Source organism: Sesamum indicum, linkage group LG8 (assembly GCF_026168435.1).
Source record: "Sesamum indicum cultivar Baizhima isolate 11 linkage group LG8, ASM2616843v1, whole genome shotgun sequence".
NCBI classification, from domain to species: Eukaryota; Viridiplantae; Streptophyta; class Magnoliopsida; order Lamiales; family Pedaliaceae; genus Sesamum; species Sesamum indicum.
Window position 1 is genome coordinate 23,737,530 of NC_142664.1, and position 18,018 is coordinate 23,755,547.

Here is an 18,018-nt window from a genome sequence, read left to right on the forward strand (position 1 = left end):
ATTTTTGAAAAGACGCTTTACTAGAAAAAAGAAAACTTAGGGCTTTCGAGACATTCAAGTTCTTGACAACCCATTTCGGAGCATATCAACAACATCAATAATTTTTTAAACTATATGGTCTTTTTTATAACTTTTCTAAATTGTATACTAATCACGTAGCAAATGCAATTTGGATGTTTACAAGATCAGTTTTGATTAAAAGTTTTCGAAAAAATAAGAGCTATTTCTTCTAATATAAAAGACTTTTGTCCTTATCATGCAAAGTATCAAGAGAGGATTATTATTAGCTAAAAGCCATTATTCCTATCACACCCACTCTCTTATCTTATAAAAAAAGTTAAGGGAAAATAAATCCAAAAGTTTGAAAAATATTTTTACGAAAATTTCAATGTCGGAAAGCTCCATCAATCTGTGGTCCCTATAAGCCCATTTTCCCATACTGTTTTCTCATCTTTCTCTCTCTAAAGAGAGGCACTGGCGATCAGAGTGAATTAATAGCTTGCATTTTTAGTTGTTGATCGCTTTTCTGCACTTATACGTAGAGGAATTTGTGTCTGTAATTGTGGAGGCGCGGCTGTTGTTGGTAGTGGTGGTGGTGGTGGTGTGAGGAGTTCCAGTGTTTGCTGTATGTCAGTAGAGTGCTACACGCATTGTGGTGGATTTGGTGAGCTTGCCAATCAGTTACAATGGCCCCAGCTCAGAAAGAGGCGACGCTTGCTGTTAGTTGCGTTCCGACAGCAGCTGGTGTTTCTGCCGCCGGCGTAGTCCGCAGGGAGACTGCGTCCGCCTCCGGTGCTGCTGATTGGGGCGTATCATCTGCCGCTAAAGACCTGCAGAGCAAGAATTTGGCGTCCTTAATGAGACCGGATCCTTCCTCTAAAGCTACTACTAAAGGTTTGCCTCCCTTTCTCTCTCTTTGTTTTAAAGAGAGTTCATGGAAATAATTTTGTCCTTGACGTTTGAACTTTGAAGAAGAGTAGAGGAATTTATTGTTTAGCATAAGCGTATTCTATATGTGTAGCCTGTATGTTTCACTGTAGCGCGTGATGTGCGTTGATCAAGATCTTGAAATCTTGATGGTGGTTCAGTTGAAACAGATTGACTTGCATTGTGCCCCCCTCTTGTGACTATGTTTGTTTTATCTTATTCTTTCGTGTCTTGGTGCTGCGGCCGATCAGTCATTTGTTTGCTTGTGTCTAGAGAGGCGCATGAAAGTCACTACTAGATTATGCATATAATACTGCTGGTGACTAATTTTTCTGTCTATTGTTATGTTAGATCATTTGAAGCTGATCTTTCTTCCATCTACTCCTTGAACTTCTGGAGAAAATGAGGATATTGAAAGGACAAGAAAAGTAGACTTTAGAAGAAATTAAATCAGCCATCTGAATTTTTAGGTCTAAGATTTTTTAATGTTTAGTGGTTTACACTAGAACTTGAGATATAAATTTGCATGCGTTTAGCAGGTGCTGGGAGTCCATGCCAAAAAATCTGTATTATATTTGTGGATCAGTTTTATGTATAACTCACTTTTCGTAGATGACCTCTAGGTTATTAGTAAACTGAATGTTGGTGTTTATTGTGTAGATCATATCAGCTTGGAGATTATTACTTACTTAATGATAAGGAGTTCCAATGCTTTGTCACTGGACCATAATTAATTTTCAATTTGATTTTATAATTTTGATCTATTCATTAAAGCATGATTTGGTTGCAGGTATTCCATTTAATGTCTAAAATAAGTAGATCTAAAAAAATAACTGTTAGGAAATAGTTCCCTTCATAATGGCATTTGGTTCATCATCCTTTTTTGCTTTTGACCTTTTCTTGTTATCGTATATGTAGAGGAATCGTTGCTTATATGGCATAAAAGACATAATCTATAATTGAGGCGTGTTGACTAACCACCTCACTTGTCATTTGGCCTGTTCTGGTGCCCCACTTCTATTGCTTAGTTGTTCCCAAAGTTTGCATCAGATGAAGGGTGAAATGTTATCACATCAATGTGTTGCATTCTTTAATGTAAATGCTGCTAGATTGTACCTTTCCTGGAATTATATGTGGCAGTATAATCTGGAGTTTATTTAGTTTGTATATCATTTGATTATGTTGCATTCCTCCTGAGCCACTAGCATCCTTGGAAATTGCCAGCAAGTTATCTCTGACAGTTATTTATGTTAGTACATGTAAATATTTATTGAATGAAAAAGTGTGTGATGTATGTTAGACCTCTATCAGATTATTCTTCTAAATTTAAATCGAAATTTTATTCATTCGTTAATAAGTTCATTGCCTGTTCAGGGATCCAGCTCATGCCAAGGGCTCAAACCAAACATCCTTTGGATCCATTATCTGCTACAGAAATCTCTGTGGCTGTAGCAACTGTCAGAGCTGCTGGAGCCACCCCTGAGGTTCACTAGGGCACTTTATTTTCTTTTCTCCCACTCAAGCTATGATGCATATGTGATTAAACTAGGTGCTTTTTTATTTTATCTTGACTTTGTCACTGACTTCTCCTCTCTTTCCAGGTCAGAGATAGCATGAGGTTTATTGAAGTGGTTCTGCTGGAGCCGGAAAAACATGTAGTGGGCCTGGCAGATGCTTATTTCTTTCCCCCTTTTCAACCCTCATTGTTGCCTAGAGCAAAAGGAGGACCAGAAATTCCTAGTAAACTCCCGCCAAGGCGAGCTAGACTAGTCGTCTATAATAAAAGATCCAATGAGACTAGTGTATGGATTGTAGAGCTGGCAGAAGTACATGCTACAACGCGAGGTGGACATCATAGGGGAAAAGTGATTTCTTCTACAGTTGTCCCAGATGTTCAGCCACCAATGGTATATCTGTCTAATTAAAGCCTTTTTACAATTTATTATGTTTATGTTTGGCCCTTGAGTTCCTAGTATTTGAAACTAACAGTTGATGCTTATTAAATTTTTGTGATCCATATTGGCCAATTCTATGCCACTGGGCAGGAAAAGTTTATCTAGGTTACATAACATCTCATGGAATCTAAACACAAGTGATCAACTCGACATGCACTGGCTGCATCTTGTTGATGATGATAGATTTGAAGTACAAAAATATATGGATGCATATGTACTTTCTTGTTGTTCTCATATATGACGGTACTTGTTCCAGGGTCCCTTTTCGATTCCTCCATTCATAGCTAATATCATCTTTGCACTGGTTAAAGGCATGACTTTTAGAATATGCTTTGATGTATTGACTCATTATGCATGGTTGAAGATAACAAGGAAAAGAGGAAAGTCAATTGTTTTCCTTTTTCAGGGTTGGGGAGTGGGTGGGAGGGTTATTTTGGATGGAGAAGTTCTTCTACAAGTAAACAAGAAAGGAAATAAAAATAGTTTTATTCAAATTGGGAGACAGACTTGTCCTAGAATGACCATAGGGGTGGCATTTAAAAATAAGTTGTCTGTTTGATGCTATAATCTTTCTTGAGTTGCACAACATCTGGAACTTTGATTATTGTCTGGTATGGTTACGGTGCATGCACATACAGAGAAATTTTGCAAGGCTTGGGGTATGCCAAACCTTTATATTTTCCAGAGTGCACTCTGCACATTGGTAGTTGTGTGCATAGGTAGAAGGTTGATGCATATGTTTAATAGGTCTGGTTGATATAAATATCTTCTAAAATGGAATTTCTAGTGTCTGCTGGTTATCCACCAGAGGTATGAAATCAAGAGGATCACACATTTAAAGCTTAAATTGGTTTCTCTTGTATGTACCTTTTATTCCCCTGTTCCTAAAGTCACTATTTATATTATAATGATAGTGGCTCTTTGGTAATTATGAAAGAACTGTGTGACTGTAGGCTTGTGTTTGGAAAAGTTTGAGCCGCCATAAATACTTTAAGTGACTACATAAATTCATACCTGAATTTGGTGTCTAAAATACTTTTTTAGGGTGCATTAAGATAGCATGTTATATTACTTAGATTTATAAGTGTTTCTTCTTCTCTCCTTTTTTTTCTTTTAGGTGTGGGCTCTTAGCTGAAATTGATAATGTGGTTTGACTTTATGGATTGTATTTATGGTTTTTTCTAGTCTACATGATATATATAATTTCACTCTCTAAATTTCTTATCATTCTCCCAATAGGATGCTGCAGAATACGCTGAATGTGAAGCTATAGTCAAAGATTACCCTCCATTTATGGAAGCCATGAAGAGAAGGGGTATTGATGATATGGATCTGGTCATGGTTGATCCCTGGTTAGTAAGATACAAATGTGCCATGTAATTATAGCAGTTAACTGTTTCAGTTATTTCACAGTCTTGTTGCTGCAAATAGGTGCGTTGGTTACCACAGTGAGGCTGATGCTCCTAGTCGTAGACTGGCAAAACCGCTTATATTTTGCCGAACAGAGAGTGACTGCCCACTGGAGAATGGTTATGCGCGACCGGTTGAAGGAATTCATGTGCTTGTTGATATGCAAAATATGGTAGTAATTGAGTTTGAAGATCGTAAGCTTGTTCCCTTGCCTCCAGCTGATCCACTCAGAAATTATACTCCTGGTGAAACAAGAGGAGGGGTAGATAGAAGTGATGTAAAACCCCTTCAAATTGTTCAACCTGAAGGTCCGAGCTTTCGGATAAATGGACATTATGTTGAGTGGCAGAAGGTAGTTATTTATTATTTATTCTTTTCTTGTTGCTTGTGTCATTTTAGAAAATGTGAACACTAATTGTTGAAATTTGGATTGGCAGTGGAACTTCCGCATTGGTTTCACTCCGAGGGAGGGATTGGTTATTCATTCTGTTGCCTATGTTGACGGTAGTCGGGGTAGGAGACCTATAGCCCATAGGTTGAGTTTTGTAGAGATGGTCGTGCCCTATGGAGATCCCAATGAACCACATTACAGAAAGAATGCATTTGACGCTGGGGAAGATGGCCTCGGGAAGAATGCTCATTCTCTTAAGAAGGTTTCCTCTCTGTCTCCTGTGTGGATTACCATTTCACTTTGAGTTTGTTGTGCATTGATCTTGCTGTCCAATTCTACACTAATCATTCTTCTTTCTAGGGATGTGATTGTTTGGGATACATAAAATACTTTGATGCCCATTTTACAAATTTTACTGGGGGTGTTGAAACTATTGAAAACTGCGTGTGCTTGCATGAAGAAGATCATGGAATCCTGTGGAAGCATCAAGATTGGAGAACTGGTCTAGCAGAAGTTCGGCGATCAAGGCGCCTCACTGTTTCTTTTATTTGCACTGTGGCTAATTATGAATATGGATTCTACTGGCACTTTTATCAGGCAAGTAAGCAACGTTTACCACAAGGAGTTTGCATATCTTACATTCCATTTAAGATGATTGAAGTTGGGAACTTTCATATGTTGGCTTCAAATTTATGACATTCCACTTATAAACTAGCCTATGAGTTTGCTTGCACTAAGCGGCAATACTATTTTATTTTGACATAGTAAGCTTCCCAATAAGGCGAAGAAATAAAGCAATAACCAAGAAAATGAAGAGACTTTTGTCAGCAAGATGTGATGATAAGTGCAGGTTGCTTCCAACTAATAGATTTCTACAAAAGTAATGTGACATAAAATCGGATGATCTCCACTTCCATTTTTTTGTTCTTCTGTGAGTACCTTCTGAGCAGTTACAGCATTCTTCAAACTATCTTTATTTTCTGAAGCTAAGGGTTTCTAACCCATTAGCCCAACCAAGAGACTTTTCTTTATTATCCTGGGATTCAGTAGTCTGTTCGCTTCTGCAGGATGGGAAAATTGAAGCTGAAGTTAAACTTACTGGAATTCTTAGTTTAGGAGCACTACAACCTGGAGAATCTAGAAAATACGGTACAACAATTGCACCAGGATTATATGCTCCAGTTCATCAACACTTTTTTGTTGCTCGGATGGATATGGCAGTTGACTCTAAGCCTGGAGAAATGCACAATCAGGTTTGTCTTAAGTTAGTAACTTTCTGCTGTTGATTTCCAGGTTCACATGGATACATGTCATTTTGCTATCTGTTAGGTTTGCAGTACCCTAGAAGTTAATGCTTCTTGACTTTCCAATTTATAACTTTATTTGTATGTAATTCAGATTCTCTCATGCTATGATCGAACTACTGATTTGTATCTGGTTATTCTGCTGCTGCTCCATTTTCTTTAGGTTGTTGAAGTGAACCTCAGAGTTGAAGAACCTGGAAAGGATAATGTTCACAACAATGCATTCTATGCTGAGGAAACTTTACTTAGATCTGAATTAGAAGCCATGCGTGATTGTGATCCATTATCAGCCCGTCACTGGATTGTAAGAATCATCAGCCAACTCATCTTCTTCATATCTTTGTTAGTCATCTTTTATATGCAACTTTGTTTTTTCCAACCACATTCAGTTTTCATAGCTAGTACCTTCTGAAGAAAGAGATATTTTCTTCTCATCAATTGTTGTGGATGTGCTTCTATCTTTTCTAATCTAAAATGCTGTTAGGCAGAATATTCGGTTCTGATGTTGCTCATGTACTTCGAACGAGTTTCACCTAGATTATGATACTAACCTCATTCCACTAAAATTGCAGATAAGGAACACAAGAAGTGTCAATCGTAATGGACAGCTGACAGGCTATAAGTTGGTACCTGGTTCGAATTGTTTGCCATTGGCTGGTCCCGAGGCCAAGTTTCTGAGAAGAGCTGCGTTTCTGAAGCATAACCTATGGGTTACACCATATGCACGTGGGGAGGATTTCCCCGGAGGAGAGTTTCCTAACCAGAATCCACGTGTCGGAGAGGGGTTGGCTTCTTGGGTGAAGCAAAATCGGTCTCTGGAAGAAGCTGATATTGTGCTCTGGTCAGTTTCCTGAACACAACTCAATGTATTTTCTAATAGGATCTGCAATTTCATTATCATCAAGCTATCAACCATGGTTTGGAGACATGGTGTCTATCTTCCAGATATGCCCTAAATATTTTCTTTTCAATTACCCCTTGCAAATAGTAGTACCATAAAACAACTGAACTTTAAATCTAGTACATATTTTAGTTGATCTAATATTTCTCTTTTTTAATGTTAAACTGCTTAAAGTTCTTATTTATTTGCTATATCCAGTTTCTTTTTCTTTCATACTGTCAACTTTTGAGTCTATATATACTAGTCGTTGACAGTACCCTTGGCGATTAATGATCATCATTTGCCATTCAATTTCATATGTTACCTATGGAGCGAAGCATTGTGGTGAAAAATGAATCTCTCCTTTGTTTTGACTTATTTTTTTTATGCAGGTATGTTTTTGGAATTACACATGTTCCTCGGTTGGAAGACTGGCCTGTTATGCCAGTAGAACACATTGGTTTCGTGCTTCAGGTATGTTGTCCACATGATGTTCTTTTCTCATGTGCAATACTCACTTGTATCTCATAAGGAGAATAGTACCCCATAGCATTTATGATTATCCTCCTTTAAGCTCAGAAAATTGTATTTTGCAATTTATACAAATATGGTTTGATAATTGAGAGACACATCATTTATCTGGGCTGGTTTTTGCTTGATCCTTTCACTGCGCTAAGATTCCTCTGTTCCGAATTCATCTCCATTTGCTATATTTTCCTTCCCAAAGTATGCTAAAAATGCCGTTGCTTGTGGGTGGCAGCCACACGGATTCTTCAACTGCTCCCCTGCAGTAGACGTGCCTCCAAATGCCTGCGACATGGATGCAAAAGAGAACGATGTGAAAGACAATGGGGTCGCTAAGTCTATTTCCTCTGGTCTAATAGCTAAGCTCTGACAGGACACGAGTAGGTCTCTCTCATCACTTTGGAACAAATCCTGCTATTTGTTCAGCTTGTTCTCGTTAGTTTTGTGTCGTTTCGTAATGGATTGAACTCTCTGCTTTCAGTTTTATGTTCTGTATCACATATTTTTAGTTTGAACGCTTCATTGCTAGGTAAAAGAGTTTACATGAATTGTGAACTGTCATTTCTCCTTCTTTTCGACATAGTTTAGGTCCCAAGATTACTAAAACCAGCCTTTTTCCCTTCTTATGTTCCTTACTCTGGTCAAATGCATGCAGATTTCATTACATCCTGAATATCAATCATTAATATTATATCAGCAAATAATTAATCTAACTGGAAACAATTGTAATTGAGTAAAATTGTTTGAAAATAGATGAAGAGTAATACTATGTGACACTAAAATTATGAATTGAATAATGTCTGAATCTCAACTTTACCATATGAATTAGGTCTAATTAACTGAATCTTATGCTTATTCCAACATAGTAGTGTGTGTTATTATATACATAACAATGACAATCAATAATTTGGAGAGAGTAGGTATTGAAGGAATTGTTCCACGTACATTAGTTTCTCTCTCTTGTTTTAGGTATGATTTATTATTTACCACATTATATTATGACATCAGGGGTTTATTAAATACATCAATAGTTTAAAATTACGGTTAATAATATGACCTCCTCTCAACATGCGGATATATATTTTCCCAAAAATTTTTAAAATTGTACAGAAATTCTTCATTTACAATTATACCCATTTCGTTACAACTTGGATGGAAAATGTCTATATCAACATAAAAAAGCTACATAAACTTTTTTTTTTTATGCCTTATTTACCATTCCATATAAATTATTGATAATATGACTAGTTTTTTCATTCATTAATAGGTAATTTTTATCCAACGTTAATAATCGAGAACAATATCATATTACAACTACACCTTTTTGACTTTATATATATTAATAATGCATCTTTGTAAATAAATTATACGAAATGTTGAATTAAAAGTATAATTAGAACATTATATAAACTTTTGGATGATTTCTATATTTTTCCATTCAAATCTTAATGAAAAAGGTATAAAAATAAAAATTTTCCAAAAGAGTGCAAAAGTAATTCCGTAACTCATCAGGAAAAGGTGTAATTAATTTATATTTTTACAGAAAGTTGTAAGTGTAACTAATTCTAAACCTAAGAAATATAATCAAAGAGAATAAATAAAGAAGAAAAGAAATCCATTTAAATTAAAAAACATTATATTTGTAAGGTCTAAAAATTTTGATTTGAGCAGACCTACGTACTTGATTTTCGCGTAGACTACGTTCTAACATAAATGCTTGATGATTTTAGTATTGGGACATTTGTGAAATTGACTTGGCCTTCAATTCTTTCTCATATATTTATATTTATATATATATAGTCCAAATTCTTTCTCATATATTTATATTTATATTTATAAATACATAGTCCATTCGCTTTGTGGCTTTGAGTAGTCAGAAGTCAGCACTTTCCTCACACGACTTTTCCAACTTTCTAAAGCCCCCAACCACGCCTTTATTCTTCAAAACCTTTCTGCATTCTCTCCCCTTTCATGCAAAGCAAAGCTGTATGTAATAAAAGAAAAAAGTTGTGGTGCGTGGGTGTCTGCTTTATTGCTTGGTCAGGCTGAGCTGGTTTGAATACAGTCGGTCAGTCATATGTTCCTCAAATTCCAATGGGTGGGCTTAGGGTTTTATGCCTTAAAGGGAAATTTTTGTTCACATGGGACAAATTCAAATTAGTTATATGACAAGTGTAATATATTTATTATGTAATCGATGTATAGTTTAGAAAAAATAATTAATTACGTAGCAAGTGTGATACACTTATTTTGTAATTAATTTGATTCGACTAAACGTGGTCCGACTAAAAATTTTTCTTTAGTCGATGATTTTGATTGGTGATGTATCTATAATTATTCTTTATTTATGTCAAAAACTTACCATAAACTCTAATATTTTCTTATTATATACATGCCAATGCATATTATCGTTGTCCTAATTAATAAGAAATAAATCATTTTTCAATCAAATTATGCGTCCAATTATCTCTGTTTATGTGAAGATTGTGTTGATGTATGAACAATTCTCGACCCACAAAATTGTAATAGTTTTAAGCATCCAAACTTTAATATTGTACGGAATTTCGATTATAACTTTTTAAAAAGAATCAAAATTTACATCCAAGAGTTGTTGGCAAGTGATAAAAGTTAGATTCCATCATTGACAAATCTTAAAATTTTCAATCATAGGGCAACTTTAATTACCATCAACATGAATTTGATCATTCTCTTAGAAAAGGTAAAAAAGCAATTCATTTAAATCTAAACCAATTATAATATGGTCAAAATAATAAAAAAATACATTATAAAAACTTATATAAAATAAAATGACGATTCACATATTTATGATAAAATCCAATTTCAATGATCTTTATATTTATTTATTAAATTTCAACGTTATTTATAAAACCTCAATTTCAAGCAGGGCTTCCTCGTGTCTTAACACTTGAGTTGATTTCCACCAAACTAATATAAAAAGACTTAAAACCAAAGGTCAAGTCAAAATGTTAGGTTCCTTAGTTGTAAAGTACTGCGTCGTTTCCTTGTCAAAATGACAAAAGAGGGAAGCTTTGCTTTATTTCCGCGAAAGCCGGTTTGTTTTGTTTATATTTCTATTTTCAGTATTTAATGGAAATATATATTCTTATTTTTTTTATATAATTCTTTTATGTCAAATAAAAATATATTTAAATTAATTAATAAAATTATACAATTGTGATGTCTAATCAATAAAATTTTAATTATTATGTCAAACACTGAAAATTAAAAGCCAAGATTAAAGATTAAAAATTATTATATAATTGTAATTTAATTTATCTATCTATACTAATACAAAAAAAACTTGTATCCTCACAAGTAGCAATTAACATGGACGTACCAATTTTTTATGAAAAGTCGAATTTTGTTTTAATTAATAAAATAATTAATTTAGTCAATTTTTTAAATTATATATTAATTAATAAATTAATTTTTGTTTTTTAATTTTTTTAATATAATATATATATATATATATTACTTTTATTTATAATATATATAAAATATAAAAAATTATTTATTATACACCCAAAAGCAACGACTTGCAACAGCATTCAAAAGATATTACGTTCTCCGTTGTACACACGGCAGCACGCAGTCGAACTTTCCTCAGCCACTGGACCATAATTCTTGTCGAAGCCGAGGTAGTCTTCTCCGTCATCTGCTTTGTGAATTCCTGCTCTTTTTGCAGTTTTCATAGGGTTATTGTTGTTTCTTGGTTTCAATGGTAATGGCGGCTGAGGAAGAGAAATCAATCCAAGACGTGCTCTCCCTCCCAATCCTCCTCGCTGATCGAGCTATCAAGTCAGCTCAAGAAGCCGAGTCTTTCAAGCCCGAAAACTCGGAACTCGCCCGCCAAGTAACCGAGCTCTCTCAGCTTCTTCGCTCCGCCGCCCGCCTCACCACCACCTCCCCCGGCGTCTACGACCGCCCCATCCGCCGCGTGTCTTTGGATGTTATGAAGGCCCTCGACCGGGCGCTAACCCTTGCCCGCAAATGCCGCCACAAGAAAACCAACGTCCTCCACCACGTGCTCTCCATCACCACGGCGGCGGATTTCAAGAAGGTCTCGGCTTTACTTGATTCTTCATTGGCTGATATTAAATGGGTTCTCTCTATATTCAGTCAAGACACTGATAATTGGAGTATTAATCTGTCTCTGCCACCGATTGCTACTACTGATCCTATTTTAGCTTGGGTTTGGCCTTACATAGCTGCTGTCCATATGGGCCGGGCCGAGGCTGCCAACGAGCTAGCAATTTTAGCACAGGGTAATGATAGGAACAAGAAGATTATAGTTGAAGAGAATGGGATACCTCCCCTTTTGAAGTTGTTGAAAGAAAGTGGGAATCTTGATGCACAGAATGCTGCTGCCAGTGCTTTGTGTAATTTGGCGGATGATCAAGGCCGTGTGAGGATGATCACGGATGCATTGGGGGTTCAAGTCGTTGCCAGAGCGCTATCGGAAGCGCCTATGAGGGTTCAAGTGACATTGGTGAATTTGGTGTCGAGAATGGTGGAAATGGATGCAAATGTGCAAGAGGAGTTTGGTAAGGAGAATGTGACGAGACCGCTGGTGGCCCTTTTGGGTATGGATGTGGATTTGGAGGAGTTTAAGGAGGCGAATTCACGGAAGACGGTTAATAGCTTGCATTCGATTGTTCAGATTAATAAAGAGATGGTGAAGAAAGGTGTAAGTGGTCTTGGTAGTGGTAATAGTTTTGAGGGGAGTAGGCATCACAGTCATAGGAAGGAGAAAGAGAGGGAAATGGAGTCCCCGGAGGTGAAATTGAGGCTTAAAGTGAGTTGCGCCGCTGCATTATGGAAGTTGGCGAAAGGGAGTTTGTCGAATAGTAGGAAAATTACTGAGACTAAGGCTTTGCTCGTTTTGGCGAAGATTATCGAGAAGGAGCCTGTGGAACTAAAGATGAACTGTTTGATGGTAGTGATGGAGTTGACTGCAGTGGCTGAGTCTAATAACGATCTTAAACGTGCTGCTTTTAACCCAAGTTCAACGGCTGCAAAGGTCGTCTTGGATCAGCTCTTGAGGGTGATAAATGAGGATGCAAGCCCGCCCTTGGTGACTCCGGCTATTAAGGCTATTGGTTGTCTAGCATCAATGTTTCCTGCAAAGGAGAAACGGGTCGTGCAATCTTTGGTTGCACAGCTCGGTCGTAGGAATCTTGACGTTGCAGCTGAAGCAGCCAAAGCTTTAGGAAAATTTGTCTGTGATGACAATTATAATCGCAAAGAGCATTCGCAAGCAATTATTGAGTTCAATGGGGTGCCAAAGCTAATGAATTTGCTGAGAAGCAACGATCGAGGTCCATTGCATCTGCACGAGATTGTATTACTCTGCAACCTAGCGATAAATGCCGGTAACAGCAAAGCACTAGAACAAGCTAGAGTTCTGAGTGTGCTGGAGGGAGCTGCTCGACATGTAGTCACTCACCATCCCGATCTGAGAGAACTGTTTGCTAAGGCCATACACCAGCTTACAATCTATCAGGCTGGAATACATACACATGGAGAGGTGTAGGAAGGTTCTAACATTCTGTCACTGTTGTCTTGAGCATATTGTTATCCATGAATGATGAGTTACCTGGACACATGAATCAAAGGTTGATATAATTATTACATGTGAATGGTTAATGTATCAGAAAGACTACATCTGTCCAGGGTTGCCCAAGGTCATTCATATTACCAGAATCACATCAACATCCAGAGCTCTATGGGCTACTCTGGGCCTATGGGCCTATACCATTTTTCTTGTGCCTAATATGATAAGTCTCATCAAGACAGGTGTGTTCTAACGTATGAGAGTCTCCTTGTTCTTTTACAATATGGTCATCCATTTGATGTTAAGGTGTGATCCTTATAGCATTGAGAAGTTCATGTCCGGGGGCATCACACCCTTTTATTTTGATAATTCTGTAGATAAGGTGGCGACTGTTCTTGAATTGGGAGTCTTGGAATTGATCAAGAATATTCTTGTGACATGTCATTTCACGCGGATTAAGAATTAAGAACCGATAAAGTGAATGCCTTATAAATGTTGTCAAAAAAACTAAAGTGTATCATTCAGAAGTTATTTTACTAGTCGTAATTACGTTCAATAAGATGGTTTAACAAATATAAAAGAGGTCCGACGGTCTTGATTATTACATCATATTTCTTGGCTAAATTCTTTATAGTTATAATAATAGGTTATCTCAACTTCATAGACCTTTATCAATATGAAAAATTATATTCGACTTTGAATTGCCTAAATGTAATAGTTTGGTCCACCAACCTTAAGCCTCAACAAACTGAGAATCCAATTAACAGAGTTGTCCCTCTTACAACATAGTAACTGTACTGTCATGACCATTAGCTAAATTTTTCAGCTGTTCTTCAACTGTAACTTCTCAGTTACAAATCCATCAAGAAATGCCCTTTTCAACACATGTTGTAGCTTCCACTACAAAAAGCTCATGTGGGATTCCGTTACCTCAGATGTCTCAGAAACATAGATCAGATCTTCCGGTGGCCGGGCGACGACTGAGATCTTAGCTTAGGACAGTCATTTTCCTGTACTGATTTCTTGTGAAATTATGTCTGTTTTGGGCCATGATTTCAATGCTATTTAGCGCCTCCAAAACAAGCAGGGTGAAAGTGACAATTGCAGGTTTAGTCCATATCAAGCAGTCACAACTCAAAAAGGATGTAAATTGATGTAACTGGGAAGATTGGTCCATCTCCTCAATGACAATGGGCTAATGGTTTTGTATAAACTTTTACCCTATGCTTCAAATGAAAGTTGCAACTGCATATTCTATTTATTTCTCGTATTTACGGGACTGTATATGTCATCATTTGTACGTCTCAACCACCTAAGAGAGATAGAAAAATAATGCACACTTTACTTTTATTTTTTTATTAGAAAAGGCTAAGCTAAGATAAAGCCCTTGTGGCTATCCCACCAGCAATACAATGTTCCTTTCATCAGAATTTATTGACACATTATCTAACTTGATCATTGTAGTCCCACCAACATATCAGTAAGTCAAACTCAATTTTCACTAGATTAAGCATTATGGGCTACAGTAGAATGTTCTTTTCATCAAAATTTGTCGAGACATTTCTAACTTGATCACTATAGTCCCACTAACATACCAATGAGTCAAACTCAACTTTCACTAGATCAAGCATTATAGGTCTGTTACTACCATTTTATAATACGCCGCACATAATTGGTTAGCGTTACATCATCAATAAGTTTCAAACTCGTGACATTCAAATAAAGAATTGAACACGAAACCACCGAACGATTGTGTTGGCGGTCACATAATGTACACTTAGATCATTGCCTATGTATCATGTCATTCACCAAATCACTAAGAAACTTGGGTCCCAAGACCTCTTTTTGGCTATTTCGGTTCCAATTGTTTGTGGTGAAAGGCTTTTGAGATGGTTTTCTTGTGAATTCCAAATATAGACATATTTTGGGCATGTCCTAAAATAGGGTAAGGAACCTATCTTTTCAAAGATGATCAAATCTTGAAGCTTTACTAAAAATAGAAAGATTATATCATCCTTTTCTCAATATGAGTCGGCGATTTTATAAAAATCTAATCTGGTGGGCTCATTTTATAGTGAATTGAGTACGTTACGTTTTATTACTGTTGACTGTTGGATCACAACAAATCCTGTTCTCAACATAGGTTACTAGTTGGCTCAATTGTCCTGGATGGAGTGAATCAACTGTGAAGGGAGAGCTGGAATGTCACATGGTTGTAGCCTGACATCAATTAGGTGTAGGATTTCATGATTTGCTTTGGGACTTTTTTGTTGAATCATAAATCAAGGCAATTAACTTATGATTAGTTCATTGACAATAATAAGAAAATTCATCAATCCAACATTTTTAATTGAGATTATTTGTCGCGTCGTCAAAATAAAATATTTTCAGTGAAAATTTAAACTATGTAATTTAATAACAGTTGTTGGAGGTTATTATTTTTGTACAAAAAAACTTAAAAAGTAATTGAATTTTGAACTTATAGAAATTCAAAAAGTCTTATCTCTTTCTTCTAGTATTGAAAAAAACGAATATATCTTATCTTTTGTAGTTGAGACTAGAAAATTTCATATCGAACTTTCATTTATTTTTTTTATTTGAATCAGATTTTGAATACAACAAATCAATCAAACAATCATATTATAAGTATTATCACACTTACCATACGATCAACAAACTCATTCTTTTTAAATTATATATACCAATTAAATAACAAGTGCCGCAAATCCGATTCGGATTAGAATTTTCCAGCCCCAGAAAAAAGAGAACAAACCTTTACTTGAAGCTGGTTGGTATCTCAGGGAAGGTTTGGACCACAAAACAAAAGCACTCTTTCATAACATCATAAACAATCTTCTTGCAACCTCAAACAACTACAATTCTTCAAGTACATTTTCACAACAACTTTCTGTTTATTAATTAGTTGAATCATGGAAAGGGTAAGAACCCAAAAAAGATTTGGGAAACGAAAAAAAAAAGAAAAGATTTTCACCTCAAAAGCTTCCACTACAACTATCAAGAAATCTGTGTATGTATTTGATATATGTATATGTGTGGAGAGTGAAGAAAACCAAACTTTACAGATTATATTTGCTGAAAGGCATCCAAGTTTGCTGCACTCAGCTCCTGAGAAAGTGATGTGAACTGCTGATAATCACTAAATTCTCCTGAACTCTGACGATCAGCTTCTTGCCATGGACTCTGCTTCCTTTCCTCAGATTCAATCCCACTGAACTGGAAGCTAAACATTGATTCCAACTTGTTCTCACTGTCCCACGAAAACGTGCCACAATTTACGATCAAGTCGTTCTTCGTCTGGCTGTTCACATTTGAGCTGTTGCTTGAGCTCTCCTTCACTTCATTCATCAGATATGCACTCATTCTTGAGGCTGAACTGTCGGAATAGTCGTTTTCCGCCACGTTCTGGTGATCAAAGTTTGTCAAATTTGGCAGTGAGTTGAATGCACAACTGGGATTAATGGGATCATAAGGCCGAAGATGAGATAGAAAAATGTTTGGATGAAATCCATTGGGATCAACGCTTTCTTGAAACTCAGACAAGAACATGGGCTCATAGGCTTGCTTGCTCAGAAAATTCGCCCCTGCATCGGTGCAGATTGCGCTGCCAAAATGACACCGTTGCTGTTCCGTTTGAGTTGAGGCTTCTAAATATGGAAGCCCTTTTGGCTGTAGAACATGAGGTGGTTTTGAGTCTCTGCAGTGTTTCTCATCTTTAATCACTTGCGTCTCTGTTACGGGCTTGTGCGTGTTTGGATCAATCCCTTGCTTGATCAGCTTCTTCTTCAGGCTTGAGTTCCAGAAGTTCTTGATTTCATTGTCTGTTCTTCCTGGCAACTGCACAGCAATTTGTGCCCACCTGCCCATTTTTTCCAGTCCACAATCATATCAAAAACACCTCCTATTGCAAAGAGCTAATTATACTTAAACATACTGCAAAAGAACCCCTCAATTTTAAAAAATTACATTGCAGCTCCCACCATCATTCAATCTTCAACAAAATCTATAATGTAAAACACAACTGCAGGGATTTTAGTAGAATTTTCTAAAGTTGACGTGGTTCATTTGCAATATGCTTAAACATAAGGGGTGTGGTGGTTGTAGTAAGACCTGTTGCCAAGAGCTTCATGGAGAGCAATGATGAGATCCTCCTCTTCCTGTGAAAACATTCCTCTCTTGAGATCAGGCCTCAAGTAATTAATCCATCTCAGCCTGCAACTCTTCCCACACCTTTGCAAACCTGCAGCTCACAATCCCATCTTTTCAAACACACTAAAACCACAAGAAAAGCAGAAAATCAATGTGCATATAAGGAGAAAACAAACCAATGACCTGCTAATTTAGGGACGGAACTCCAGCAACCGACGCCAAATCTTGTAATATAATTATACAGTTTCTCATCTTCTTCAGGAGACCATAAGCCTTTCCTCAACTTCTGCGTAACGCAGCACGAATGCCGCCCCATTTCCGCACTCTTTTATGCTGCTGAAAGTGAAACTTCTCCGAGGATAGCTTAATAGCGACAGAAATTTCTTCAGCTCAAATTGTGGTTACCAACTCTGAGTTGAAAATATCAGAGACAAGTTCTGATGATTTAAAGGGCGTTTAACAGAAAATCATCATACTTAGAATCCAAGTCATATCAGGGGGAGGGGGTGGGGGTGGGGGGTGCAGCAATCAAGTGGTTTCTAAGCAAATTCTGATGCTGCTTTTGCATTGGGAATGGATTGGACTTCAAGATATATCAGTAGTGCAAACAAGAAAATTGAGGTTAAATGCAACAGGGCCCTGTAAAAATACCGAATCAATAATAGGCAAAAAAAGTTATAGAACAAAAAAGGACAATACGATTCTGATGCGGGAGACAATAAACTTCTTTTTTCCTCATAATCATTTTTTCCTTCCGTCTAGGGGTCTTTCTTCCTATTAGTGCCATTATATGGGGGTAAAATGCAATTTCCCGTAACTATATAATAAACATACATCACTTAAATTTGTGCCTATATGTCAATTTGTTTAATAGTACATATCAT

General features: G+C 36.6%; 3 protein-coding genes across 3 annotated transcripts; 2 read left to right on the forward strand and 1 right to left on the reverse strand.

The window, feature by feature from the left end:
* The first annotated feature begins 379 nt into the window (after positions 1–379).
* On the forward strand, positions 380–7,940 carry LOC105179376 (diamine oxidase [copper-containing] 1, peroxisomal). The gene is made up of 12 exons (XM_011102987.3): positions 380–894; positions 2,302–2,411; positions 2,529–2,834; positions 4,122–4,234; positions 4,314–4,644; positions 4,730–4,945; positions 5,044–5,280; positions 5,751–5,936; positions 6,151–6,291; positions 6,560–6,828; positions 7,260–7,341; positions 7,628–7,940. The coding sequence occupies exons 1-12, from the start codon at positions 687–689 to the stop codon at positions 7,760–7,762; spliced, it is 2,334 nt and encodes a 777-aa protein (XP_011101289.1). The 5' UTR covers positions 380–686; the 3' UTR covers positions 7,763–7,940.
* A 3,014-nt stretch (positions 7,941–10,954) lies between these two features.
* On the forward strand, positions 10,955–13,411 carry LOC105179378 (uncharacterized). Its single transcript, XM_011102988.3, has one exon. It carries the CDS (start codon positions 11,132–11,134, stop codon positions 12,944–12,946), a length of 1,815 nt encoding a protein of 604 aa, XP_011101290.3. The 5' UTR covers positions 10,955–11,131; the 3' UTR covers positions 12,947–13,411.
* Positions 13,412–15,799: 2,388 nt separating this feature from the next.
* LOC105179379 (myb-related protein Hv33) lies at positions 15,800–17,755 on the reverse strand. The gene is made up of 3 exons (XM_011102989.3): positions 17,318–17,755; positions 17,096–17,225; positions 15,800–16,844 (listed from the first exon to the last, which is right to left on the reverse strand). The coding sequence occupies exons 1-3, from the start codon at positions 17,448–17,450 to the stop codon at positions 16,052–16,054; spliced, it is 1,056 nt and encodes a 351-aa protein (XP_011101291.1). The 5' UTR covers positions 17,451–17,755; the 3' UTR covers positions 15,800–16,051.
* Between the last annotated feature and the right edge of the window lie 263 nt (positions 17,756–18,018).

What these genes read in the sequence shown, in the direction of transcription:
- LOC105179376 (XM_011102987.3), top strand. Translation starts at nt 687, where the DNA reads ATGGCCCCAGCTCAGAAAGAGGCGACGCTTGCTGTTAGTTGCGTTCCG. An exon ending in ATTATGTTGAGTGGCAGAAG is followed by an intron (nt 4,645 to 4,729) that starts GTAGTTATTTAT and finishes TTGGATTGGCAG; the next exon opens with TGGAACTTCCGCATTGGTTT. An exon ending in ACATTGGTTTCGTGCTTCAG is followed by an intron (nt 7,342 to 7,627) that starts GTATGTTGTCCA and finishes TGTGGGTGGCAG; the next exon opens with CCACACGGATTCTTCAACTG.
- LOC105179378 (XM_011102988.3), top strand. Translation starts at nt 11,132, where the DNA reads ATGGTAATGGCGGCTGAGGAAGAGAAATCAATCCAAGACGTGCTCTCC.
- LOC105179379 (XM_011102989.3), bottom strand. Translation starts at nt 17,450, where the DNA reads ATGGGGCGGCATTCGTGCTGCGTTACGCAGAAGTTGAGGAAAGGCTTA. An exon ending in TTCCGTCCCTAAATTAGCAG is followed by an intron (nt 17,226 to 17,317) that starts GTCATTGGTTTG and finishes TGTGAGCTGCAG; the next exon opens with GTTTGCAAAGGTGTGGGAAG. An exon ending in CATGAAGCTCTTGGCAACAG is followed by an intron (nt 16,845 to 17,095) that starts GTCTTACTACAA and finishes AAAAATGGGCAG; the next exon opens with GTGGGCACAAATTGCTGTGC.